The sequence below is a fragment of the Pimephales promelas genome, chromosome 9 (assembly GCF_988280905.1).
Source record: "Pimephales promelas chromosome 9, fPimPro1.hap1.1, whole genome shotgun sequence".
NCBI lineage: Eukaryota > Metazoa > Chordata > Actinopteri > Cypriniformes > Leuciscidae > Pimephales > Pimephales promelas.
In genome coordinates this window covers 7,601,172-7,628,855 of record NC_142777.1, presented here as the reverse complement: position 1 = coordinate 7,628,855, position 27,684 = coordinate 7,601,172, and the positions used below count along the sequence as shown (strand labels likewise).

The window sequence follows — 27,684 nt, the reverse complement described above, 5'->3', positions numbered from 1 at the left end:
ATTTGGTTTAGTTACCATATGTTTCGAAAATCACAATTACACATTGTGATACAAGTTGAGGTTTTTTTAGAGACTCACAATGCATCTGTTTTTCTTAAACATTAAAATATAATTTCATTAAAATATCGTGATAATACCGTATACCGTGATAAAAGCTCATCAATTAACCGCAGCATGAAAATTTGATACCGGCACATGCCTAGTCACGATTCATGTTTGTGGTTCCCTGTCGTTTCATGTTCAGCTGTTTCCCGTTTTGTTGATTAGTCTCCCCAGGTTTTTCTGATTAGCCCTGCCCCCTTGTTACCTTGTTTAGCCTGTTTGTCTGTGTATTTATAGCCCTTGTGTTTCACTTGTTACTTTTTAAGTTGTTGTACATGTTATGGTTGCTTTCGTTCCTCATAGTTTTGTTCCTTTTTTCTGTTTTATTCTGTTATTATTTCATTAAAATTCCTGCATGTAGATCCTCACCTTTGCCTTCGTTCCTCTGCATGTAACAATGCCGTATTATTCTTAGTTCGACTAAATACCACTACATGGCCTAACCTATAATTAGATTATATTACAACATATTACAAACATTTTTACTTTCAGTAACAATAATACTTCTCCACTCAATCGTCACATAATCATCATACTTTTTTATTATCAATAATGAATGGCATCATCTAGGTATAGGTTTCAAACAGCAACCTACACCATGCATGATGAAAGAAAACAATTGTACAATAAAAGATTAAATCAGGGTATGCATGCGATCAACAACAGAAAGAATACAATCAGCAATCAAATGAGTTCAGTACTGTCACCCATCTTTCCAAAGTGTTCAGTGTGTGGTGATATCTTATCTGTATTCATAACCTCATGATGCATCAACAAGTTGAAATACACTCCATAGGGTGATGTACAGTACTATGACATCTGTGCAAATATGGTGGATCACTGTTCGATCATCCAAGGTCAACTCATCTCAATGGAAGAAAATCTAAATCAACAATGAACAACCTGCTCAAAAAGTAATCTAATTATGTTACTTGAATTACTTGTAAAGCGTTACCAGCAAAACTGGATTTTGCTTGTAAAATTTTAATTACAGAGATCTCTAATTGGAATGTTTACTAGTAAACATTACTGACTATACTGAGAACATCAAAAGATAATTTGGCCTTCCATAGTCACGTAGCTTTTCAGTCATGGGGCAGCACTGAAGCATTTTTTCTCTATACATCTTTTTGTGTGTGGGAGAAAGAGCTCAAAGTATATTTATGAAGAAAAAAAAAGAAATTGTCATTTTTATCCTATTGTCAAATTTACTTTACTTTACAAATTAAATTTACATTTATTTGAGTGTGTGTGTGTGTGTGTGTGTGTGTGTGTGTGTGTATGTGTGTGTGAACAAGCTTTATTGAGCTCATGACAGGTATACAAGCTGTCACAGAAATAAATACCTTTTTATGTTTTTGTTTTTATACTCTCTTACCTGTCTCTTCTTAAAAGTCATTAAATTTTACATTAATTAAACAGTGCTCAGTTATTAATAAATAGTCTGTCAAAATTTGAGAATCCCATCTTCTTTTTTATATGTCATTCTTTTTGACACATTTCACACAGTATTTTGGCTGTTTGTGATATTCAAACTTTAAAAAAAAAAAAATGTTATACTTTATTAATCTTGGCTGTTGACATCCTGCTGCGTCATTATCTCTGGTTCTTCTTCAAATGCTTGGTTCTCATAAATGTATTGTGTCTGGATATCCGGGTCATAATACACACGGTCTGAAGAATGTCCAAGATCTGCTGTCATAAAGAAAAATCAATAACTATGAGCCATCAGTTTACACCATATACTGTATACAGATTATTCCAGCATGACATTGATAATGACAAAGGGCATAGGTTACTGTTGAATTTATGTATTCATTTATTGTGTTTAATTTTATTCATTATTCTGAATCGGTATATCACCTTTACAATATTTTTTTTAGTGTTGCTGCTTAATTGTGTGTTTCTCTGGAATTTGGATTTCTAATTTTATTGTCTTTTTCTATATTTGGTTACTGTTTGGTATCATGCTCCTTTGGTTTCAAGCATCAGTACTCAATAGAAAGTGTTGCTGAGTCTCCAGCTGAGTAGATGAGATGTAGATATTGGATTGGAAAATTTAAGATTTAAAATTTCGATTAGGACATTTAAGTAGCTTTTATAAACAATGGCAAGATGCTTTCAGTTAAAACAGCTCAAACATGCATTTTAGTCTCTCAAGCCTCATCTGTGAAACCAGGGGTCAAAGTTAAGATTAGAACACTGCACTATTTGATGAGAACTAAACTGAGCTGGACGATAGCATCACTAAGGGGTGCCAGAGAACACGTCATCAGCCTCTTAATCTTCAGGAATCCAATTGTTTGTGTGTGTATCTCAAAGAAAAAGAAAGGAAACAAAATGAATGAACGCAGGTTTTAAAAATGCAGCCCATTCTCACCCCCAAGGCGTCACTTAACTGACGCCTTGGGAAGCATTTGGACATGCTTCAATATCTGACGCTTTAGGTGCCCTTTAGCGTCAGTTAGATGACGCCCTAGGATCGCGTGTACCCTACCCCCACCCCACACCTAAACCTAACCGCGTCCTCTAACTGACGCTTTCCTTTAGCGTCAGTTAGATGACGCCGTAGGATCGCGTCATGTAAGTGACGCTAAAGGGCGCCTAAAACATTAAATTTTGAAGCATGGTCAAAGGTGACGCCTTGGGGTGAGAATGCGTTGAAAAATGTGTGCCCGCATGTGAGAGATATATCACACCAAACGACATGCATGATTTGTATGTGATATGTCTAAGAACAGAGCATGCATGGTCAGATGTTGAGGTAGCTTCGTTCGCGACTGGCTGTATTAACGGGGAAAGGGAGCAGGACCCACTGCTGTCGAGGCAGTGCAGTATTTAGCAAGTGGGGCTCACAGATTCCCTTTCCCAATCCTCTGTCAGCAGTTTTGAGGCTCTTGTGCCGAATCCTAATGCCTGCTCTCTGGCTTATGGTTTGGTGGAGAGTATGATGCATGGCCGCTCTAGTTCAGAGAAATTAGACATAATGGGAGTTGAGGCGAATTTATTATATGAGCCAGCCTCCTCATCATCAACCGCATACAGGGAATTACTACACGTGACAATTTCTACCCGCTATGCCACTGGCTGCTCGCTTCATGCTTTTGTCTCATATATTAACATTTATAGCTTAACCTATCGGGGCTAAAGGAGAAGGAGAGATCATTCCTCCCTGATGCCCCGGTTGCGTCTTCCAAATTTTTTGGCACCGCTGTTAAGAATGTGGTCCGGATATTTAGGGAGGCGAGGGTTAAGTTGTCAGCGTTCAAGTGCTACTGTACTTTCCCCGCCACAGGCAATGTCCTTAAGTTCCCCCTTCTTAGCCTGTCGCTGGGTCCAGTTGGTGACAGGAGCAGAAAGTGAGTGTGGCCGCTACAGCTCCACCTTAGAGAGGTCAGGATCCAGGTGGCAACCTTGCTCAAGAACAAGTAAGGACAGATAATCGACTCTAAGAAGAAAGAGAGGTCTAAATGCTGAGAGTCCTTTTCAGCCTTTTTCTTAACCTCTTTTTCTTTTTCCCCTCCCCACCCCTTTCTGGGTGTTGGGGTTCAAGAGGTTGTTTAAAAAGAGAGAAAGAGTGTAAGGGAAAGCAGCATTTTTATTCCCTTAAAAAGAAAAATATTAAAAGACAGGGGTCTCTGTTGGTTCAGTTAAAAAATCTTTTCTTCTAAAATGAATGATGGATGATATCACTGTGTCTTCACAAATAAAGAGTACATAAACAGGTTTAGTTTACATCCATCCCCAGCCATTGCATTATGTCAGGGGAACGATAAAAGGTTATTGGCGATTGTAATCTTTTTGCTGTCACTTCCCAGTATGGGGTCGTATGCTATTTCATGTACAATAGACACCCGATGGAGCTTTGACCCAGTGACCAAGTTGTTTGCTTCCCATACACTTTTTGCTATAATGATTAATGATTACTGATTGATCCCTAACAGTATCTCGCTCCGTGGCACAAATGACTGTGCAATGCTAGACGAAGAGATCTGGGCACTCTTTTTCAGGCAGCTGGGAATGAAACAGTTTTCCTGAGATTATACAGTGATAAGAAGTATGTTTACTCCTTTTGCACAGGGGCTAGTGCACATAGGCTTAGATAACATCAGATAAGAAGATGAGAAATATCTTTGACGGACTTAGAGGGCAGTTGAAATCAGCTCCGATGCGGCTGCGAAACGACCGGAAGTCATTCATTTCCTATGGAGATTCGCAGACCGCATGCGAATGGGTCCGAAACGGGTCCGACCGAGTGCGGTGCGAAGAAAATCGTGTCCGTTGGTCATCCGGATGCGTTCAAAAATTTGAACTCTTGCGAAAAGCTACGGACGGTTCCTATCCGACAATTCCAGCGGAAGTTGACCGTTGCTATGGTACTGATAAACAAACCTGAATTAATAACTTTTAATAAAATTAATATTGATTTTATAACGATAAGTTGTGATGTCATTTTTTATTTTCATGACTTTCTAACGTTTATAAGGGCAGTTAATACAATTAAACTGAAGGTAGACATTGAACTATTGACCACTATATCACATTTTTTAGCCGACCTGACATGTCAACGTCCTGAGCAACTTTCCTCACGCAACATAACCCTAATCAGAGAGATCATACAGAACTGATAGAATCAAACTTTAATCTCTCCGCCATTTTTGTTCTACCCGCGTCCGACGCTTTTCACTGTGTAGTACGACGTCCGTTGGGAACGTATTGCGTATTACGGAGCTGATTTCAACTGCCAGTGTGAAGGCGGCGTAAACGCGACGCGACTGTTAGATGCCACACATTCAACAGCGTGTGAGCGGAGTCTCTCTGTGAAAGCGCACTGTTGGCCCGCACTCGCATTGGAAATGGGTAAGGACATAATCAAATCAAGAAATAACATTATTAAAAATCAAAACATTAACAAAATATACTCATTGACTAATTTTTTATGAAGTACAGTTGCATGTTTGCATAGAATTCATTTTGAACGCTACATGCTTTCAAAATCTGAGGTAAATTATCCGTTTTCGCATGTTGTGGCGCAGTGACCTATTTTTAACTAAAAATAAATAATGTATACTCATAACCACCAGTGTAATTTCTTCATTCTGTCAGCCGCGACGTCGCAGAAATAGGAACCGTAATTGACCCTTCGCTAAGCCCCGCCCTACGTAGTTACTGTTGCTACGCCTGTCAAGCTTTCGCGGCTGGCCCATCTATTATAGTGTGGATGCACCCGGTGTCAGACATTCCCAATGAGATAATTGGTAATTTTCGGCGAACAAGTGAAATATCTGAGAGAGCAAGACAAAATGGACTACAGTATGCATTCGAGGGATATATTCACGACATTATATGCAACCGATTAGAGAATAATCTCTTAAAAATTGAAGTTAAAGCCTAACGTTATAGTCCCAGCGCAAGCAGCAGCGCCTCATACGCTGACCGTTCAAATGGGAAACACAAATTGAGGAACAGCTATGTTCATACACAGCAGGGTATGTGAAAATAATCGTAATAATTATAAATCAAACAGCTTATCAATAAATCTTGTGAAATAACACTAATACCGGGAGAGCCGCGATCGGATTGGGTTAAGTTAGGGGTAACGTTAGTAGGACTCTCGATTAACAAAATACTGAAATATATTTTAAAGTAGCCTATGTCAGTGAGCCTTTGTCTTGTCTCTTTAATCGTCTTATTTTACGTTGTATCATTATGACCAAAGAACCGTCAATATTTCCAAGCAATAGAATAGGTGTTTTTGTTAAGCATGTCGACATTTACCAGAATGGGTCTCGCACATAGATGCTAGATCACGCCAATCATTTCTCCCCATGGCTTTTAGATTTTCTGGAAGGAAAACAACTCCTCTCCCCCGTCCAAACTTTTAGTATACCGGTATCAGATTTGCACAATCCATACGCACAATGCTTCAGCATGTTCCCTCGTTCGAAAGCTTGCCAGACCTCCCGCGCATAGTTACGGTTGCTAAGACATGATTGGCCAGTGGCGGTTTTCGGGCGTGGCTTAGCGAAGGATTTGTTTATGTCTAACACCTACATCATGGAGGAACACAATTTAAAGGACAGCAAATGTTTTTGCGGTAGCTTTTACTCACTTTCTGCAGTTTGAATGTTTGAGTCTAATGTGTTGTGTTGGTCTGCTGATGTGACTGTCATTACTGTAACTAAACAGAATGAGTTGTTTGATGGTGATGATGAGGGCTGCTCATCTATCTCCTCATCAATCTAAACACATAAAGCAATAAAAAATCTCATGTTAGACAATGCAACATCATCTGTCTGAATAAAGATGGTTCTGTGTGTATTGGCAAACCGACCTTGGATTTGAGGATATTATATTTGCACATGGGACAGGTCGGGTGTTCCAGGAGCCATGGCTCAATGCATTTCTTATGGTATAAATGTCTGTAAAAACAGAATGTATTTCATATTAGGCATTTCTTTCATATATACAAAAAATTTAAATAACTATGTTAAGTGTGTATTTCTTAAAGAGTTAGTTCACCCAAAAAAGAACTCCGTTCATCTTCGGAGCACAGTTTAAGATATTTTTGATTTATTCAGAGATTTTTCTGTCCCTCCTTTGAAAATGTATGTACGGTATACTGTCCTTGTCCTGAGAGGAAATAAAGACATCATCAAAGTAGTCCACGTGACATCAGTGGGTTAGTTAGAATTTTTTGAAGCATTGAAAATACATTTTGGTCCAAAAATAACAAAAACTATGACTTTATTCAATTTATTTAATTCTCTTCCGGTTCTGTTGTCAATTCCGTGTTCAGTGACGCTGATAAGACGCTGATGATGTGTTATCTGGCGCGCCCGAGCTTCGTTTACAGTCGGAGGGAGATGCATGCATGCTGTAAATAAAACAATTTTCGCAAACATGCACTGTTAGACCTTACCAGGTTTTTTTACAGTAAAATACTGGCAACACTGTTGCCAGTTATTTACTGTAGAAATCCACTAAAACTCGAGTTAACTAAAAAAAAAAAATACAACTTATTAGTTTTAGTGCAAAAACTTTAGTGCTAAAACTCGAGTTAACTAACTTAACTTGCAGAAACAAACTTAAAAGAATCAACTAAATATAATGCATTAATAATGTGAGCAAGGTATTATTGTGAACTTATTTAATTAGAAAGAATAAAAATTTACTTTTGTAAATAAAGAGATTTCCACCGGATTCTGCGACTGACACAGACAGTGCCTTTTAAATAAAGCAACATGCAGCGTATCATCAATGTTTGTAGATCTTCTCCTGGACTGAAGCTCAGGCTCTACTCTTCAGCACAATGGTTACCCAAAAACCAAGATTTTACAGTAAACTACTGGCAACAGTGTCATTAGTTTCATAACTTACAGTTTATTACTGGTAAAATACATTTTGTGGGAGTGTCTTTTTATCTTACACTGTTAACCCTTTCTACCCCACAGGAAAATCCACACTACAAAGAGTAAAAATTAACATTGATGCAGTGAGATAATTAAGGGAATATGTAAGAGATTGTTGAGCATGAACACCTGCTGTTAACAAGCAGAATCACTGAAGGAAAGAGGAACATCAAGAACAGAAAATAGAGAAACACAAGAACTACAACTGACTTCAGCCATTACACATTATTACACTTATTATTAACCAGTATGGCTTTATTTCTGTCATACATCTATAGAAGATGTTGTTGAGATGTTTAATTAAAAATGTTTGGTTTGAAGTTACCATCATAGAGATCAGTGTTTGCTTTAGTTGGTATGCTGACGCTGTAACACGAGATTTTCTTTAGACGCTGTGTTTAAGCAAGTCACACTTGTGCAGACACACAGTTTAGTAATGATTTGTCAAAACATGACAATCATCATATGGTCTGTTCATTTACTAAATAATTCATTTTTACTCATTCAGAGTTTAAACCTCAACCAAAAGTGTTACATTACCACCACCTTGAAACCACAGCAATTAATTACGACTATTTGTTTTTAACATATCATACATAAACCAAAACAGCGCTACAGTGTTGTTGAAACACCAATATATCAAAATTTAGCACATTAATCTCAATAATGGTGGCAATTTTTTTTTATTCATGCAGCAGTGCATGCTGGGAGTTTTATAAAATCCTGGAACCCAGCATGCACTGCTGCAGGAAAATTTTGAATGTTACCGTTGTTGAGATGAATATTATAATTGTTGATGTCTGTGTGTGTCTGAGTTTAGCAGGATATTATTTAAATGTTTTATATGATTAGAATATTATTCAGAAGACATGATTAACCAACATATTGATTTCATGTTGTAGATTCACAGATTTATTTTATAATCATAACTTAATGTATATTTCATATTAAATACCCATTTATTCAAAGAGTATAAACAGGAAAGATCTGAAAATCAGACATATCCAGAATGATCATGACATCATCACAGAAGCCAATAACACCAGATCAACTTCCTCTTGACTTTTTCTAGCTACAACAAATGTGTTTTAAAACTCACTGTTACAGCAGTCAGAGTGAGATAAATGTCTCAAGTCCAGGGATAAGAGGCCTACTAAAGCAAATACTGATCTCCATTATGGTGACAAAAAACTTTATTATTAATTAAATCTCTGTTAATTCTCAACAATAACTTTTGTACATGTATGAAATAAATAATGTTAAACTGGTTTGTAAACTGTTTTCACACTCTGTGTGTCTGGAAGTCAGTTGTAGATCTTGTGTTTCTCTTTTTCAGTTCTTGTTTCTCTGTCCTTCAGTGATTCTGCTTATCAGGTGTTCATCAGTGTCTCAATTTACTCACTTCTTTTCATTCAAGTGGACTATATTAGTGAACTAATGTAGGGAATAGTGAATGAGGGTATAGGGTGTGATTAGGAACACAGTCTCTGAGTGTTGACTTTGAGAGCTGTTAATTCACAGTATATTCCTGTAGGCTAGTTTTGTTTTCTACGATATATAACTGTTTTAATGGAAAATGGTATGATAGTGTCAGAATTTGGCCTGTTGCCAGTATTTTACTGTAAAAAACCTGGTAAGGTCTAACAGTGTGTCTAAAGATTTCCACACAGAGGAAGATTTTTTTGCCCAGCCATATTTATTTGAACCCGAATACACGGACACACCAGATAACACGTCAGCAGCGTCTTACATCATCAGCGTCACTGCGGACTGGTGAAAGCGGCTTGACAAAAAAATTGGAAGACAATACAATGCTGATTAAAATCGTAGTTTTTTGTTATTTTTGGACCAAAATGTATTTTCGATGCTTCAAAACATTGTAACTAACCCACTGGTGTCACACGGACTACTTTGATGATGTCTTTATTTCCTTTCTGGACAAGGACAGTATACCGTACATACATTTCCAATGGAGGGACAAAAAACTCTCAGACTAAATCTAAAATATCTTAAACTGTGTTCTGAAGATTAACAGAGGTCTTACGGGCTTGAAACGACATGAGGGAGAGTCATTAATGACATCCTTTTCATTTTTGGGTGAACTAACCCTTTAATGTTATGTTCTACTGTTTTCTCAGAATGAACCTCCAAAAAATTATACTTATACCTCTTTAATATGACAATATATTTTATGTTTTGCTACATTATGTCTTCTCTAAAATATGCTTTGTATGTGCTCAGACCTTTCATTGAACAGAATCTTTGCTTGATATAATATTCAATGGTCTAAGATAAGGAAGTTACAATAAATAAAATAAATAAGGATGAATAAAAACTTTTAAAATAGTCCAATGCATCGAAATTAACATACTATAGTTACACTATTCTAAATTTAGAAACGTCTGTAATGTTGAACTAAAATCATAAGTGGATTTCCTCATACTGCACCTGCAGGGCAGAACTGTGACCTGTTCGTTATGTGTGAATGAGTCAGTGCACACCACACAGCTCGTGTCCTCTGATCCCACCTCCTACAGACACACAGGCAAGATTCTTTTACTCACTGCAGTTTAAATGCTTCTGAAATGCTTATTTTAGGATTTAGCAATGGGCCAATACCGGGTCACCTGTCCGCAGAGTCCGCACTTGTAACTTTGCTATTGCTTTTTCGGTCACTTTTTTCATCTCCCTCTGCACAGAAATGGATGACAGAGCAGAATTATTAGCAATAATTAAAAAAAAAAAGCCTTAAGAGATTTTAGAATATCTGGAATATATCTGCGTATTTTATATTAAATATCCTAAATATTTGAGTAGATTTGACTCCTACAGTGAACCTTAACTTGAATACTTTACCTGTTGCATACGAAGTTGTCGGTTTATGTACATGCGTTTAGTAAACAGGAAAGCGAAGTAGAACAAAGTGATGGCTGTTATTCCAATGAAGGTGAAAGACAGTGCATATACCCATGTAGCATTGAGCCACAGGCCATATACATTGGCTGCAGTAATTGCCATATAGACGTCTGAGCCATTCTTGATCAGGTTAGTGATTCCTGTGCCTAGAATATTGCCAATCATTATGGCAACTATGTCATCAGCATCTGTGGAAATAAAACACTAACATTAACCATGACTGGTTATTTTTGAGATCAACAGCATAGCATCCCAAAATATGTCTGGATTACAGGGAATATCGCTTGGACAAATTTCCATCAGTTGGATTGCAGCAATGCCATATTGCAAAGTATTGCACAAAGTATAAAATCTTTGAAATCAACCTTGTTGTAAAACATCTTTCCTTAAAATTCTACTGTCAAGAGTATTTGAATAAAGAGTCAGTCAGAAGATTTTTTTTAAATTTCTGGTTTTAATAACAACTAATGGCATTAAACGAAAGATACAAATGTAGTCTTAAACATTTCTATTGAGAAAAATGTACTATTTCTATGACTTTGGCACTGTATATCATTATTTAAGATTTTAAAGTACAACATAATTCGAGAATTCATTCTGATTCAAAGGGGTTCCGAATGCCAAACGGACTGGCGAGAGGAGGAGCTAGGGATGGAGGAGGGTAATTAGCTCCTGAGAAACGCGATAGCTGCTGATAATACTGAAGGAGCTTATATATGCCACAGGTCGTAGGAAGGATGATGGAGATCAAAGTAGAAATAACACTTTCTTTAATAAACCAAAACTCAGGAACAGGTTAACAGGTGCGACGCGCGTGTTAAACACAAACAATACCGGACAATGAAGTGAAGACCTGTGGCAAAGGTCCAAAGAAGTCCAAAAGCAATATATGTATACAGTGATAGGTGTCATATTTCTATAGGTAGACGTGCATCAGCTGAGTGTCAGCTGATGCGAGCTCTACTAACTTGACTCTATTAAAGTATTCATTGTAAAGCATTAACTATTTTGAAGCGTAATTTCCTTATGGGTTGTGTTAATGCTGTGCTGATATTTATTTTCAAAGAAGTACATTGTCTATTAAAGGGTAACTAAACACCAAAACAACTTTTTTTAGTTAATGATCTGTAAGAATGGAGCTTCATAAATGCTGTTCATTGATTCGAGTACATTTTTTGACAATTGAGTATAAAGTGTTTTGATTTTCAAATATATGGTGTAAAAACGTCTGAGTGCCGCCCTCTTCAGGTTAAACGGAAAGCTCCTGCAGTAGGGGTACTTGCTGACGTAGCGAACTCTCAGACGCACTCTGTCACACCCTTGGTGCGAGCTCACCACGCCCTTGGCAGCCCCTGGTATAAAAGCATCTGGTTCCGTCAAAACTGCTGTAGCGAGTCAGGAGTTGGATTTATGAATATTGAAAATGATCAGGATACTATAGCATATAATAGCATCTAGTTAGCATAGCATTTATATAGTTATTTAGATTATTTTTGAAAACGACCAGGATAGAGTATTGTTGCATCTATTTAGCATAGCATTATATAGATAATTTAGATTATTTTGTGTAGCTAGTAGCATAGTACAGTTAGGATAGCTTCAAGTTAGCATAGATTTATCAGTGTTTAGTACAGTGATCAGGATAGTAACGGAGGTGGACATGGGCTTCTCCACACGCAGTGCCAAACACTGCTCGTCCTGCATGGACTCCTCCACCGCAGCGGCGTCTTGATGTGAGTGATCATGGATATTTTAATCACAATTTATGGTTAGGATAAAGTTAATCCTCTAGGGTCGACAAACGAGCCGGTGCATTTTGCTGGATTTTTTCATATAGCGGCATAATATCAATAGCGTGCGCTATTGAGATCAACTCGACGACATAACTCATCAGATGCCGGTCGCGATGCGGGAGTTAAGACCGCAGTTTGAGCCAGCAGCTCGAATGGATTTGGCCCTGTGTATACATACAATTCACCCTCATCCACTTCAGGTGAAGGTGAGGGAGAAAAGTCCTCGACTTCAAATGGCCGCTCTGTTGCAAAGGCAGCTATTGAGTCACTCCAGACTAGTCTCGCTCTATTTTAGAGTCTGACAGCAGCTGTCACTCACGGCGGGTCTCAGGTGCACGCCCCCTAGCCCCGCTGGGGTCTGCCCATTTTTTCAGCATTTTTCAAATATTGCTAGTGGGTGGAGTCAGGCTCTGACCAGGGGTTTAGTTACCCTTTAAAGCTGCAGTCGACAAGTCTGGCAGATTGAGTGGACTTACGCCGCCTTCACACTGGCAGTTGAAATCAGCTCCGATGCGGCTGTGAAACGACCGGAAGTCATTCATTTCCTATGGAGATTCGCAGACCGCATGCGAATGGGTCCGAAACGGGTCCGACCGAGTGCGGTCCGAAGAAAATCGTGTCCGTTGGTCATCTGGATGCGTTGAAAAATTTGAACTCGTGTGAAAATCTACGGACGGTTCCTATCCGACAATTCCAGCGGAAGTTGACCGTTGCTATGGTACTGATAAACAAACCTGAATTATTAACTTTTAATAAAATAAATAATGATTTTATAATGATAAGTTGTCATGTCATTTTTTATTTTCATGACTTTCTAACGTTTATAAGGGAAGTTAATACAATTAAATTGAAGGTAGACATTGAACTATTGACCACTATCACATTTTTTAGCCGACCTGACATGTCAACGTCCTCAGCAACTTTCCTCACGCAGCATAACCCTCATCAGAGAGATCATACAGAACTGACAGAATCAACTTTTAATCTCTCCGCCATTTTTGTTCTACCCGCGTCCAACGCTTTTCACTGTGTAGTACGACGTCCGTTGGGAATGTATTGCGTATTACGGAGCTGATTTAAACTGCCAGTGTGAAGGCGGCGTTAGGCAAAATTTTGAATGTTTACATCTCTCATGCCCCTCCCCCACAATCAACGAATACCCTCCCATAGAGTTCGTGCTCGAGTGCGTGTGCACCAGGTTATCTGTGAACGCGACCGTCTCATCAGCATCCATCAACACCATGGATTATAAAGTATGCTGCCCTGGCTAATCTACCAATATATTGCAATTGCTAACGTCATTTATACTCTAAATGAGCTTACTTGGTTTGTTAGTGTTCCGCCATCACTCTTCCTTACTGTGCGAACTTCAGGCATTTTCATGTGATTGTACCGTGCGATCTACAGTCAGATCTCACACCCCCCTGTGCTGATTGCACCCGATGATCCGGGAGCGGTGGATTTTTGCAAAACAAAAAACACTCTCCAGATGGAGTTAGAAGCTCGGGTTTTTTCTAAAACCACTTTATTTATGTTTTTCTGTCGGATTATAGTGTCGATTTCACTGAATATGAGCAAAAAAAATGTTGCCGACGGCAGCTTTAATGGGTAGACCAATAGCTACAGTAACGTCTTCTGCCAGTCAACTTGAAATTATTTCCATCTGAACTGGTTATATCTCTTAAGTCTAGAATGTTTTATGAACATAAATATTAATAATATAATATTATAATGTTATAATGTATAATATAATGTATAATGTGTGGATAATATTAATCCACACAGTCACGCAGAGCTGAAGCACAACCAAAACAATGTTCTTCCCCAGAATGGAGTTCTATTCCATAGTTCCAGACTGCCAAAGACGGATAAACATAAAAAGTGGAAAAGGTTCATAAACTCATGTATGATAAGAGAATCCCATATTGATTCAGTCACACATGACCTTGACCAATGACATAGCAGAGTCCTTTACATCATGGTATGTCTCTTTAACTTTCTCGTGGCGAGATCTCATATGACTGTGCACAGTTTGGGCTGGTATTAGCCCCCTTCTATATTTGTGTCTTAACACCTTTAAAACTTTAAAGCTTAACTTTTGAATGAACATGTCACTTGGTTTGTAAGCGATCCCAACAGGGGTTCAAGTAAGGGTTTTATAAGACTCGAGGGCCCATTGGTTATCCAAGGTTCTCAAAAGGATCTCCAGTGATATGCAGGTGAGTAGTATAGAGCTCATTGGTTAACCAGGTTTCTGGTAATCATTCTACTGCAGGGTTCCTCAAATCCAGTCCTAGAGGGCCACTACCCTGCAGAGTTTAGTTCAAACCCTAATCAACAAGCTAATCTACCCCTGCGTCCCAATTCGCATACTATCCATCCTAAATAGTATTCGAAAATAGAATTAGTACGTCCCAAATCGTAGTATGTTGAAATGAGTGTTTCAAAGATACCCGGATGGTCTACTTTTTCCGGTCAGAATCCGAAGTGTAGATCGATGCACACTCTAACGGCTGATATTGCCCACAAACCATTGCGCGTTGGACGAGGATTCGGTTAGAACTACAAACACGAGTAAAAAGTGTTAAAAAACTACAGACACGTAGTCGATACGGAGGACGCGCGAGTCCCCGCGGTTTTGTAGAGAGGTTTAGATAAAGAGCTTTGAGTGATTAATTATCAGTATCTAACCTGACGAAAATGAATTTATTTAATGTTGTCCACATTATACTGCATTTGCAGCAGCATTGTGAACTTTTATAAAGACATGTTTAGCCATTACGTTTAAAATGCATCATTATATTCAAATTGCAAACACACGAGGAGAGCATGAAAGACCCACAACTGGCAGATGAACGTGCTCTCCGAAACGGTAGGAAATAAAATTAGATAGAATGGAGGATTTTAACTGTGACAAGATGATTGACAGGGCAGTTTACGGTGACAGGATACAATGCAGCACGCGACAGAGCTGTCCGTCAAAGATGACGTGATAGTACCTCCCAAAGCTTGCCTACTCTTTTGCTACACACTCAAAAGTATGTACTTTTTCCTCACAAAAAGAGTACATACTTTTAGGGCGTAGTATAAGTAAGCGAATTGGGACGCAGCAAATGTCTTCAGAGTTACAAGAAAATTGCAGATAGGAGAGTTTGATTAGAGTCAGAATTAAACTCTACAGGACAGTGGCTATCTAGGGCTGGATTTAAGGAACCATGTTCTACTGTCTTTAATATGTTTAAGTCTAAGAGCACTAATTGGTTTCCAGAGTGTTTGGTGACTGATGAAGTGCTTGTTAGCTAAACGTCTCCATTAAATACTGTTTACCCCCTTGGCTGAACAGGGCCACGGTTTATTATTAATACTATTCTGTCTGCTCTGGGCCCATGAACATGATTGATTCCAACACCCAATGTTCTACCTGTTTTGACCACATCCAGGAGGCTCTAACAGAATCTTGTCCTGAATCTTGTGCTTGTTGAGAAAAAACTGACTTATAGGATTGGACCTTGAATTTCGGGGTGTTTCCCCTCAAACTGTTTTCTCAGCTCAGCCGCACAACAGCAAGCAATTAACAGGAAGGACTGAGGACTGAGCAGGAAGGAATGCTTCTTCGGCTCTTCTAGCCCACCAGGTGGCTTGGTTTTTGGTTTTGTTTTTTTTTATTTAATTATATCAAGAAAGCCTTAAACATAAAAATAAAAGGCATCGAAATATAATCTAGGATTAAAACACAATAAAGTCCAGGACTTATTTACATTGTGGTCCTCTTACAAGTTTTTATTGTTATTTTTTCTTTGTCTTTATTTTTTTTATATATTTTTGTAAATATCTTTTGTGGATTATTGTGTGCTGATTTTTGTTGTTGGATAAAAGCAGTGTTTGACGTAAGAGGCTAAGCAAGTACAGTCCAAAATCTCTCAGCTTAACTAGTGGGTGATGTTCCAGCCTCCAGAAAAGGAGGTGATGACAGTAATGTATGCATTTATTATGTGTATGCCTACCTCGGTCCATCAATTAGCTTTTCTCAAGAGGATCTGGATACTGTCTCACTGGCTGCTTCTCAATCATTGGCTGAGCCTGAACAAGGTCACTATTCCACTATTATATAAATGTAACAAATTATTATTATTGATCTATCTTGAGCACAAGGGAGGTTATTCTGATCGCCCAGCTGGCTGTGGCATTTTTGAATCCATAGGTGGTGTTGAGAGAGGGAATTCCCAATCAACGGGAGAGCAGTGACTGCTTCAATGGCGTGCTCTCCTCTTTTTTCCTCATGGCAGGATCTCTCTCCTTTTCTCTGGAGTGATCCAGTTTTTCATTGTAGTTTTATTTGGATTTTTGGTCATTTATATTTAATGCTCTTCATTGTTATTTTTGTCAGTAACGAGCAGTGGATTTATTTCCAGTTCACATTTTTTGTTAGAAGAAACGCCTGTTTTTTCTTATCGAGAGTTGAGAACAGGTTTGGTCAGGCACTTTCCACAGCTACCCAACCTTTTTATTGTTATTTTTTCTTTATCTTTATTTTTGTAAATATCTTTTGTGGATTATTTTGTATTGATTTTTGTTGTTGGATAAAAGCAGTGTTTGACGTCTTAAGTTTAAAGCGTCTGCGATTGATTTATATGTTCAACCCATATCCATTACTAATTTCTATAAAATCAAACAATGTATATGATATGTTGAACAATTGGATTTTACAGTTCAGGGAAGGAACTGGAATTTATAGTATGAACTCATGAACTTTAGAAAACTCTGAGTGAGTCATAAAAACATTCTTATGATCTCTACCCAACATAAAATTTTACAGTGCCATATATGTACTGTACAAATAAAAAGTCAGTGTCAGTCAGTGACAATTTCAAAGCCTTTCATAACAGCTTTAAGTACCGATACCACAATGATATTAAATCCTGCGTTTAACAACGTGATCTTATCAAAGATCAGTATGGTCTATGGGTTGTCCCCCGACTAAAGATTTTTCTAGTCGACTAGTAGTCCTTCATTTAAGCCATTAGTCGACTAATCGCATGTTTAAATGTATTTAATTACTATTATATTATATTTACGTAATTAAATACATTTAAATGTGCGATAAGTCGATTATTGGCTTAATCGGGGGGGGGGGCATGCTGCAAAGCACTGACAATTATTATGATTATGAATGTGTCTGAAAGTAGCAAGGATACATTGCACCTTTTATATAGATTATATGATAGGAGAGTATTTGTTTTTTACTCAAATTGGTTAATTTAAAAGTAGACATTTCAAGCTTCGATATATTTTTCATGTCTGTGAGGCACATATACACTGAGTTTCAGTTCATTTATGTGACGCACTGTAGTTCAAGGAGAAAGCTTGGTAGAAAGCTCATCCTATTTGTTTTCTTTATTTTACAAAAGTACAAATTTGTTGTAATTGTGAGTGTACACAAATAAAAGTAGACCCTTTACAGTATGAAATGATGTATTACTCCTATCTGTAATAAGAGTAATATATTATTTTTAGAATAAATATGCAGGTGATCACCTCCATGTCATGCAGTAACAGTGCATTCACACAGGGCGTCTGTGCTAACGCTTCTCATTTACTTTAAATGACTGATATCCTCCGTTGCCGAACTGGATTGTGGGTTCTGTTGTGTCGAGACATTTTGCCAGCGCCAATGCTGGTGACGGCTAATTACATTTCTTTAGATGTAGATGGCTCTTTTTTTCAGCCATTTTCACTGATCTGTGTGAACAGGATCATTTTTACAGTGTTGTTGTCTATATTCAAAACACAAAGGAAAAACATTTCCATTATCTTTGTCGTGTAAATGTGCCTTTAGATGTTCCATACATGGAATGGCGAATTTGAGTGTGACCCGGACGCACCAGTAATGTTGAGTTTTATTTTGCTAATAAAATGATCATGCCAGAGAACTATATCTCTGGTCTCTCGCTATGATCAATGAACTTTTTTTACATTTTATATTTGTGCAGTAAGATGATTTAAGCGTGGACAAGAAAATTAGTTTGGACAGAAAATGCTAGTGTGGATGGAGAGCACACAATTTTCATGTATACAGATTAAGTTTCACGGGGAGAACATACAAACTCAACAAAACATTAATGTGTCCACAAATCCATGATTGGCAAAAAGCCATTACATTACATAAAAGCCAAGCCATTTCCATTACAATATTTGGTAACACTTTATTTGAAGGGGTGTGCATAATACTAACATGACACCTTTATAATCATGACACATGTTATGAATATGAAGGAAGTTTTATGTTTATGACAACTGTCATTAAGTGTCATTCGCTCAATTATGACATTTGTATGACAAATATGACATTGTTTGAGATGTCCTGTTTATGACAACTTAATGTAAACCAATACATCATAACCTGTAAGTATCTTTGTAATGACAACTTGACATTACTAAGACAACACAACCTGTCATGAACATGACATAGCAGATTAATATTGGTTAACATTACATTAAACTTTCAGGTGGTTGGTTTTAACATTGGCTGTTATGAGGCCATTGTAATATTTTAATGACAAATTCAATGTGTACCACTGTAGTTGAGGTTACGAAAAATATTCATGACACAGTTATAATGGCTTCATGACAGCCAATGTCAAAACCAACCACATGACATTTTAACTTAATTTTATGTCAAGTTGTCATGACAAAGACACTGACAGGTTATGATGTTATGGTTTATGTCAAGATGTCATGACAAAGACATCTTAAACAATGTCTTATTTGCATTCAAAATGTCATTATTGAGCAAATGACCCTATTTCATATTCATGAAATATGTCATGTCATGGTTATGAAGGTGTTATGCCAGTCTTATGCACACCCCTTCAAGTAAAGTGTTACCCAATATTTAGACATTTTTAAGCAGCTTTTTTGCAACAACTGTATTTTTATCTGCCTGTTATGTGTTTCATATTGCTGAAAAGTGGTTAGGTTTAGGGTAGTGTTGTGGTTATGTGCTTAAAATATTCAATAAAATTATAAACATAAGATACACAATTGTTTATAAAGATAAAGCAAGCAATTAAAAGCAAAGACACCTAGAGGTAATTTTTGCGGCTTAATAGTCACATGCAATGTTTTTTGACCTTGGGAGTGGGAATGGGTTGTTTTTATCACACACACACACACATTTATATAATTACAAATATAGTTTTTACAGTTGTACTATTTTTACTTATATTAATAATGTAGGCTAATAGTAGCATTAACATTAAAAACTTTTTTTTTATTAATCACTGGCATAATGGCAGGTTTATAACTTAGTCATTTTGTATTTTGTTTATCAACATCTATCATGAACAGGTTTTAATATGAACTCAAACATGTATCTTTTTTTTTTTGTATGCAAGCAATGTAATTTCTTTTATAATATTTTATTTTATATCTCCAAAGACATTCTAAAGTAGATTGTTTTAGGCAATACAATTTTAGTCTAGGAAGAAATCAGTTTTGAAGTCAGCACATTTTTTAGATTTTACCCTCCACTATCCCCAAACTTCTTATGAAGTTGTTTCCTTGTCATATATATATATATGCCTTGGCTTGCTCAGTTTGTATTTTCTATAAAGCTGCTTTGAAACCAATTGAATTGTCTTGATTTGCCAATTAGAGAAACAGTCATACCTGAATGTGCCTTAAGGTTAGTCGCATTGTCTGTCCCATCAATATTGTAAATAACTACAGCAGAGGCTCCTTCTTGCTTGGCAACCTGTACCTTCTGTGAATTGGTACAGTTTCCTTTTTTTATCAGGGCAATCCATGGCTGGTGACTTGCGGTGAAAGTAGTGTTCCCTGAGCATGCCAAAGGATCCCCATTTGGAAGCACTATTAGTCCAGAAGCTGATTCCAAGGGTGAGCGATTTACGAACTCACCACACTCACATACACTCCTTACAGTTTCATTAGATCCTCTGTCAAAGTATTTAACATCCACATAGGCAGTCCAGTAAATAAAGGAAGCACTTTGTTGGAAACAGTACTGGAAAACCAATACTGTCAACCAGATCCATGAATGGCCATGTCCATGCATTGCTCTAAGCCTCACTTTCATTGCGTCAGGTAAACACTCCTGTGTCTTGGCATGCTCTGTGGTCATCAATAATAATAAGATGCCTTCTAGGTGGTAATATAAGATGTTTTTTTACGTCAAGGGAGGTGTTCTTATCACAGTGGACCTTGGACATTGCTTAAGATAATATTCACTTGAAAGGGATAGGCTTAAGTATTTTCTTAAGCTGCGACTTTAAGCCCTCAGTGGAACTCAGGTTCAGTTTTACCCTTTTGAATTTGTAAAACTAATTTACATCAGCTTATTTAGTGTTTGACCTGAATTTCATTTTATCCAGGTGATCCGAATGTGGCTATGTAATATTCTTTTTAATTCTGCCACAAAAAAAAAAACAAAAAAAAAAAAAAAAGGGAGCAAACATGAGGGGATTTCCCCCCCTAAAACCTTCTGTAAAGAAAGGCAGTGGCTACAAGGAAGTGTTTTGTGAAAATTTATTAAAACTGCCCACTTCAGAAAATATTTAGGTCTCCAAGGACCGCCTAACTATTCAACTACAGTTATACAAAGCTCAAAAAATGAGGCAGTTTGTATTTTTTAATATTTAATAAAAATATTTATTATTGTCAGCCACTTTAACCATTGTAAAAACCCAATTTGAACATTAACACTGCACTGTTCTGCTTACATACAGGTAAATAAAAAACTTAAATAATGATTAAATTCACGTGTATTGCACCTAAAAGTCTAATAAAAACTTGTACCCTACTATACTTAAAATATTGTCATTGACATTGTACGTTTTATTAACATGTTTAATTTAGATTTCCAATACAATAGTATTTTAGATGGAGAAAGTGCCTGTTCCAGAGCCAGTGCCTTTTACAGAGCCAGTGCCTGTTCCAGAGCCGGAGCCAGTGTCTGTTCCTGAATTGGAGTTAGCGTCTGTTTCTGTGTTTGTGTCTGTCCTAGTGGCCGTTGCTGTTCTGGTGGCTATTCCTGAGCCAGAGCCTGTTCCTGAGCTGGAGCCAGTGTCTGTTCCAGAGCCGGAGCCAGTGCCAGTGCCAGTGTCTGTTCCAGAGTCATTGCCCTGGATGCCCGAAGGGTCTTCACCCTTCTGACCGCCCGAAGGGTCTTCACTACTCTTCTGGCCTGGTTGCAAAGTAATTGAAGAGTTTTTGACTGCATCAATAATAATGTATACGATGGGCTATATATTAAATGTTCTAGCCTAAAAATGTTAGACAAGCTTTCTTCTAACTTACTTTCTCCATCACAACATCCGCACAATTTTGTTGGTTACCTAGTAACAACGTACGGTGGCCGAGAATGTTGCCTTGTAACGAACGAAATTTGGCCTAGATATGTGCTTGTGGCAGAAAACATCACTTTGTGTGCCTGTGCCTCATATAAAAGTTATACTGTATCAGAGCCCGTCTAACGGAGAACCTTGGCACTTCCTATTAGGCCCGTTGTGTATCATCCTGGTTGCAGTTCCATTAGAATTCCACTAGAGGTGATCAGAATAATGGGAGTCTATGGGGCTAAACGGGTAAAAGTGTCTCTTTCACCTGCTTGTCGTTAAATTACCATAGATTTTATTGTTGATTCCGCAAGTTCAATATAGATTATAGGCCAAAAGTCGAATGAACGAGTACTTATGTCCTTTTGATTTCTTACAGGTTAGGCCGTTGTTGGCCGGAACAAGCTAGCATTCTGCTATTGTGTGACGTCATCACATTTTTGAACGGATTTTTAGAACAGATAAGTGAACTTAAAAATGCAATTTTCTGCTGAGTGTATTTTCTTAGCCCTCCCTTCTGAATGCAACTTTCAAATTACTTGACAAAAAATTACATCCTGAGAAAAGGGGATTTATGGGGGTGAAATCCCATTGACTCCCATTCATTCTGCACTTGACCGCGAGCGCCCCCGCATGGACAGAGATGTGTTACTGCAGCCAGTCCAGAACCCGGAAGTCACCAGCCAGTGCCAATTCTCTTCAATTAGACATTCTCTGACTGTATATAAAGCTTGCAGAACAATTTGGTTGGCATTGCCTTTTCAGGATGAGAAATACACGGTGTGGCGTGTGAGCGTGTGAACTGATTGAATTGTGTGTGTCTCACGGCCAATGCATGAGACTTGAGAACCCTGGTTTTCCCTGGACCCTAGAGAATTTGTTTGTTTCCCAGTTGAATTGTCAGCGTATGAAGCGGATGCTGCTTACGTTGGGATCTATAGGCTTTAGCATTTAATTTTGATTAACCCTGGAGAACCCAACCCTTTTCTTCTTTGGAAAATTATGAACAATGCATTAAATTACTGCTATAAGTTCACTGAACACCAAAAATTTGACCCATTGGGCTTTCATTTGTTTAACCCATACACCCAGAGGGTCATTTTTGGCCCATTGTTTTTCACTAATTTGGAGTCACTAATTTATCCAAAAAGAATATAAAACATACTTCTAGGCATTCTGCAAGCTAATACTAAATAGATTAACAAAAAATATAAAATTTTACCAATCGCTGGTTTGCTGAGAAGACGATTTTGTTTGGACAGGTTTACAGCTCAACAAAACAGCATGTGGTCAGCCATCTTGTTACTACCACTCTGACACTTGTGAGTTCAATATTCATCCACTAGGTGTCTCTATGCAGAGGCCAGAAGTGGCACTCTGGGCTTTTGAAGTTAAATTAAATTTGTTTGTTTTTTTATTATTATTATTCTGGGTAGCAGCAATTAACAGGGGTCAAATTTGACCCCGTGGGTTCTCCAGGGTTAAATTATTAAAAATGTGTGGTCTGGGGTGTTCACTGATATGCTCACACAAAAATCGCTGCAAAATATGCTTTCCAACAGGTTTTATCGTAGTTTTTGTCCAAGTCCATTTTCTTCCTGTTTTTGGTGGAAGTCCACAGTGGTCGATTGTCGAGTTTGCGTGCGCGATCCTTAGTTATCTAGTTACCAATGATCGCGCACATGAACTCGACAATTTACTACTGTGGACTTCGACCGAAAACAGGAAGAAAATGAAGTCGGACAAAAACTACGATAAAACCTGTTTCATTTAGAGAGCTGGTCAACTCGGAGAGTGCCAGAACAAACTTCCTGTAATAGTTACACAGTCCAAGGAAGGCCTTTAGCTCATGCACACTTGTGGGGTTTTTCCAAGCTTCCACATCATTAATCAAAGCTGGATTGGGGTGTATACCCTCACCACTGACCACATGGCCCAGAAAAAGGATCTTTGAGTAGATGACACTATGATGGCTTCAGCTTCAACCTGTAACTGTCGAGGCATTGGAATACGACTTTGAGATGATCAAGCCTCTCATCTACCCCTTTACCCAGGATTATGATGTCATCCAAGTAAATTAGGTAGATCCCACTGAAGTCCTTGAAGAACAAGCTCCATTGCCCTTTTGGAAAGTGCTTGGAGCATTGCACAACCCGAAGGGCATACGATAGTATTAATAAAGACCACAGCGAGTGATGAAGGCCATCTTAGCTCTGTCCATTTCATCTACTACAATTTGCTAGTACCTAGCTTGGAGATCTAGAGTAAAAAAAACCACAAGCACCACCAAGAACATCAAGACATTCCGCAGTCTTGGGGAGAGGATAAGCATCTTTAATTGTCAGGCTGTTTAGGCACTAATAATCAACACACCAGCGTACACCACCATCCTTTTTACAGACTAGCACCACAGTTGATGCCCACTCTGAGGAGGAAGGTGTAACGACTCCTGTTCCAGCATAGCTTTGAGATGCATCTCCTCTTCCCCTTGAAACCCAAGGGGAGTCCGAATTACAGATGGCATACTGGCCTAGCCGCTTCAGTGTTTATCTTGTGCATGACAGCTGTTAAGAATCCAAGGTCATCAGGAGCTTAACAAGTCGTTGTTGCTGTTCGTTACTTAATGCCCCGATGGAAGCAGCATAAAGGGCTTGGAGGTGCTTGGGTAAGTCAATGGCAGTTGTCAGTCTTCTCAGTTCTGAATTTACTGTGTCATCACTCTGCTCTTGAAGACGACAGTCCTCTTGTTGCTGCTCGCAATTTGATAAGCACTCATCTGAATAAGTTTCATCTAAGAGACCAAGACAGGCTCCCTTCAGTAAGGTCTTGTGGCTGGAAAGATTGCAGAGCCGGACAATTACCTGTTGCTTCATGGTTGTCACAACACTTCCAGAAGCCACAGTTTCCGTGATCAGGTAGGGTTCCAAAACAGCACAGACCTGTTTTGGATTGTCAACTTCTCTCCAGACAAGACATTCACTTTCTAGAGGTAACATTGTGTCTGTCTCCAGAACCACTTCACCGCCAATGATCCTAGCAGGAACCAGCTCCTTCTCAATTAATACTCTGCCATTAGTGTGGATTTGCAGCTTGCAGAAGATCAAGGCCCAGCAGAACAGAGTCCCGTATCAGAGCCACAAAAACGTCCCATTCTGCACTCCCGGTACCAATTTGGAATTGAACTTTTAGTCCACCTTTGGCGCTCATGTCTTTCCCTGCTTCTGCATTATGGAGGCATGTCTGTGTTAAAGCCTTCTGCTTACTTGAGGGAAACTGCTGATATAAGGTTTCTGTGATAACTGTTGCTTCAGCTCCTGTGTCTACAATGGCTTTCACTGGAATGCTGTTCACAGTTGCATCAATGAGCAAACTTGGGCCTCTAATTGTAGCCCATCCCATCTGGGGTGTGGGGGACTGACTTCTCCAGCTTACCAAGTCTCTTGGAGCAGTACTGCGGTTTTGATCCTTACTACTTTGACCGGAGTTGGATGGCAGGGTTGACAGCCTCATGCACTCTCTGCGAAAATGTCCTTCTTCACCACAGTGTTAACACAAACCTGTTCCAGCACTACAGGGACTTGGGGAGTAGGATCTGGTTTTTGCTGTACCACGTTGTGTTGGAGACCGCCCTTGCTTGCTTTCTTGATTTGCTTCCTCCTGCTTTCTTGGCTCCTTAGCCACAGGGTTGTCTAGTTTCGATTGCAGCTGCTCCATCTTTTTCATCAGGAGGTAAAACTGGTCAACATTCACATAGTTCTTACTAATCCTCTCCACTGTCTCTGTCAAACACAATCCCGCTTCTGACACCAGTTGTCATGTTCTTGATATGTATTAATGCACATGGAAAGTTTTACTGAAGTTCTTCGCACACAGATGTAAGTTACTCTTCACAGCGCACTCACCAACAGTGTTACATTCATAAACACAGACTTATATCAGGTTTCTGCGGCTGATGGCAGTTTTTCCGACATGCGATGAGCAATCGAGCGAATTCCAAGAACTACAACTAAAGTTACCAAAGTAACTTCATGCTCTATAATAAGTAGCGTGTATCTGAACAACCAATGAGCTACAAGAACACAGTAGGCAGTTAAGAGACTTAAAGGGCCAGATTACAACAATATAATAATAAAATAATAAATTTTATTTATTTGGTGCCTTTCTGGACACTCAAGGTCGCCTTACAAAAAATACAATAAAACAAACTATAGTAAAAACTTGCATAAAAACATGTTAAAATACATCATACATACATAAATCATATAAAGCATCATAAATAATATCATACATACGTAATCACAATGAGTAGGCTTGTCTAACCAGATGAGTTTTGAGTGTGGATTTAAAGTGTTTTAGAATCGGAGTTGCGGAGGTCAGGGGGGTAGAGTGTTCCAGAGCTGGGGAGCAGAGCGACTGAAAGCCCTGCTCCCCATAGTGATGAGGCGGGCGGGCGGGATAGTGAGATGGAGAGAGGAGGAGGAACGAAGAGAGCGGGCTGGTATGGCGATATGAATGAGATCAGTCAAATATGAAGGGGCTAGGTTATGGATGGCTTTGAATGTGAGGAGCAGGATTTTGTATTGGATACGATATGAAATAGGAAGCCAGTGGAGCTGTTGAAGAACTGGGGTGATGTGCTTAGCCTTTATGGATGGTGTGTGAGTAATGATACGTGCAGCAGAATTCTGAACAAGTTGGAGTTTATGGAGGGTTTTTTGAGGCAGACCATACAGGAGAGAATTACAATAATAGATTCGGGAAGTGACAAGGCTATGCACAAGAACAGCAGTGGATAGAGGAGTGAGAGATAACGAAGACAATGAATGTTTCTGAGATGAAAATAAGCTGAACGAGTTAAAGCAGTGAAGCAATAGCATGCTTTCGAGTTCCACGCCATGTCATCTCTCTCAATATGTATCATCAAAACTTAGGTTTCTAACATTTGTGTAGGTTCCAAACATAATTAATTTCACAAGGAAAAGGTTTTTTTTTCAACATAAATCAGGATATCACACACACAGGTGATGCATATGATGTAGAAGACTTTTAACTCACGTGCCTTAAAAAAAAACGTTCTCTCTCCTCCTTGTTTAGACGTTTATCCTCCCGCATACTACAACAGCTCCCTCTAGTGGTGATTTTCCCATTCGGCAATGTACTGTACTTGACTGAACACAATAATGATTCCAGCTCTGACTCAGTCTCAGACACCAAGGTCGGCAAGGTTTTACACTCCGTGTATACATACATCCCCTATAAATTTGTCTTTACATGGTTAAGAGAATGAAATGCAACCAGCAAAGTCTGCCACTTCGAAGAGCAAAGTACTATTGAAAAGTTTCCCTTACCAAAAACGAGTAGGCCTATACTTAATTTTATTAAGTATACTTAAGTAAAGTTCCAGTATACTTTTAAGTTTACTTTATGAATTAAGTATACTAATATCAAAAAGTATATACTAGAAGTATAATATCTGTTTCAATACTACCAGGACTAAATTGGCCCACTTTTTAGTGTAATACTATTAAGTATAACTTATTTTAAGTGTAACAGTAGAAAACTTTGAGGACACAATTTTGAGCACACAAGTTTTTCGTTTATACTATACTAAAATTGAACTTAAAGGTGTACAGATATTTTTTTAGTTTATGAAAGTACACCTTGAAGTATACTCACAGTGACCTACTAGTTTAATAGTTTATACTACAAGTATACTTGTAAGTTTTGTTTTAGTGAACAAAACATAGTTATTGTTTACTATTTGTATATTATTTTTGCACTTTAAGTAGGCTATACTACTGCTATGTTCCTATTTAGATATTATTTTTTTATACTTAAAATATACTTTTGTCTGTATTTGACCCATTTCCATTTAAAAAATATTTTATTGCAGCTTCACACAAACCTACACAAAAATTCAGAATAAAAAACATCTTTTCTTTATAAATTAAAATTTGTATAAGTCCGTATGTAAAACTAGGTCAAAAAATAATAATAATAGGCTACTCAATCAAAAGAATAAGCACAACTACAAGCCAAGAATATTTAATTATACTTTTGAGTATATTTCGATCAAGAGACTGAGCACAAGCACAGTATACTTTCTTA

At 38.2% G+C, this 27,684-nt stretch overlaps 1 protein-coding gene across 1 annotated transcript; it reads right to left on the bottom strand.

Moving 5' to 3' along the window:
- Positions 1–621: 621 nt before the first annotated feature.
- On the bottom strand, positions 622–20,363 carry rnf128b (ring finger protein 128b). The gene is made up of 7 exons (XM_039694116.2): positions 19,892–20,363; positions 10,371–10,618; positions 10,134–10,205; positions 9,963–10,045; positions 6,437–6,524; positions 6,215–6,344; positions 622–1,797 (listed from the first exon to the last, which is right to left on the bottom strand). The coding sequence occupies exons 1-7, from the start codon at positions 20,361–20,363 to the stop codon at positions 1,667–1,669; spliced, it is 1,224 nt and encodes a 407-aa protein (XP_039550050.2). The 3' UTR covers positions 622–1,666.
- Positions 20,364–27,684: the final 7,321 nt, after the last annotated feature.

Excerpts from the sequence above, each read along its gene's own strand:
- rnf128b (XM_039694116.2), bottom strand. The coding sequence starts at position 20,363 with ATGACCACAGAGCATGCCAAGACACAGGAGTGTTTACCTGACGCAATG. Across the intron at positions 10,206-10,370 it reads GACAACTTCGTATGCAACAG|AGGGAGATGAAAAAAGTGAC; the intron begins GTAAAGTATTCA and ends ATTTCTGTGCAG. Across the intron at positions 10,046-10,133 it reads CTCTGCGGACAGGTGACCCG|GAGGTGGGATCAGAGGACAC; the intron begins GTATTGGCCCAT and ends GTGTGTCTGTAG.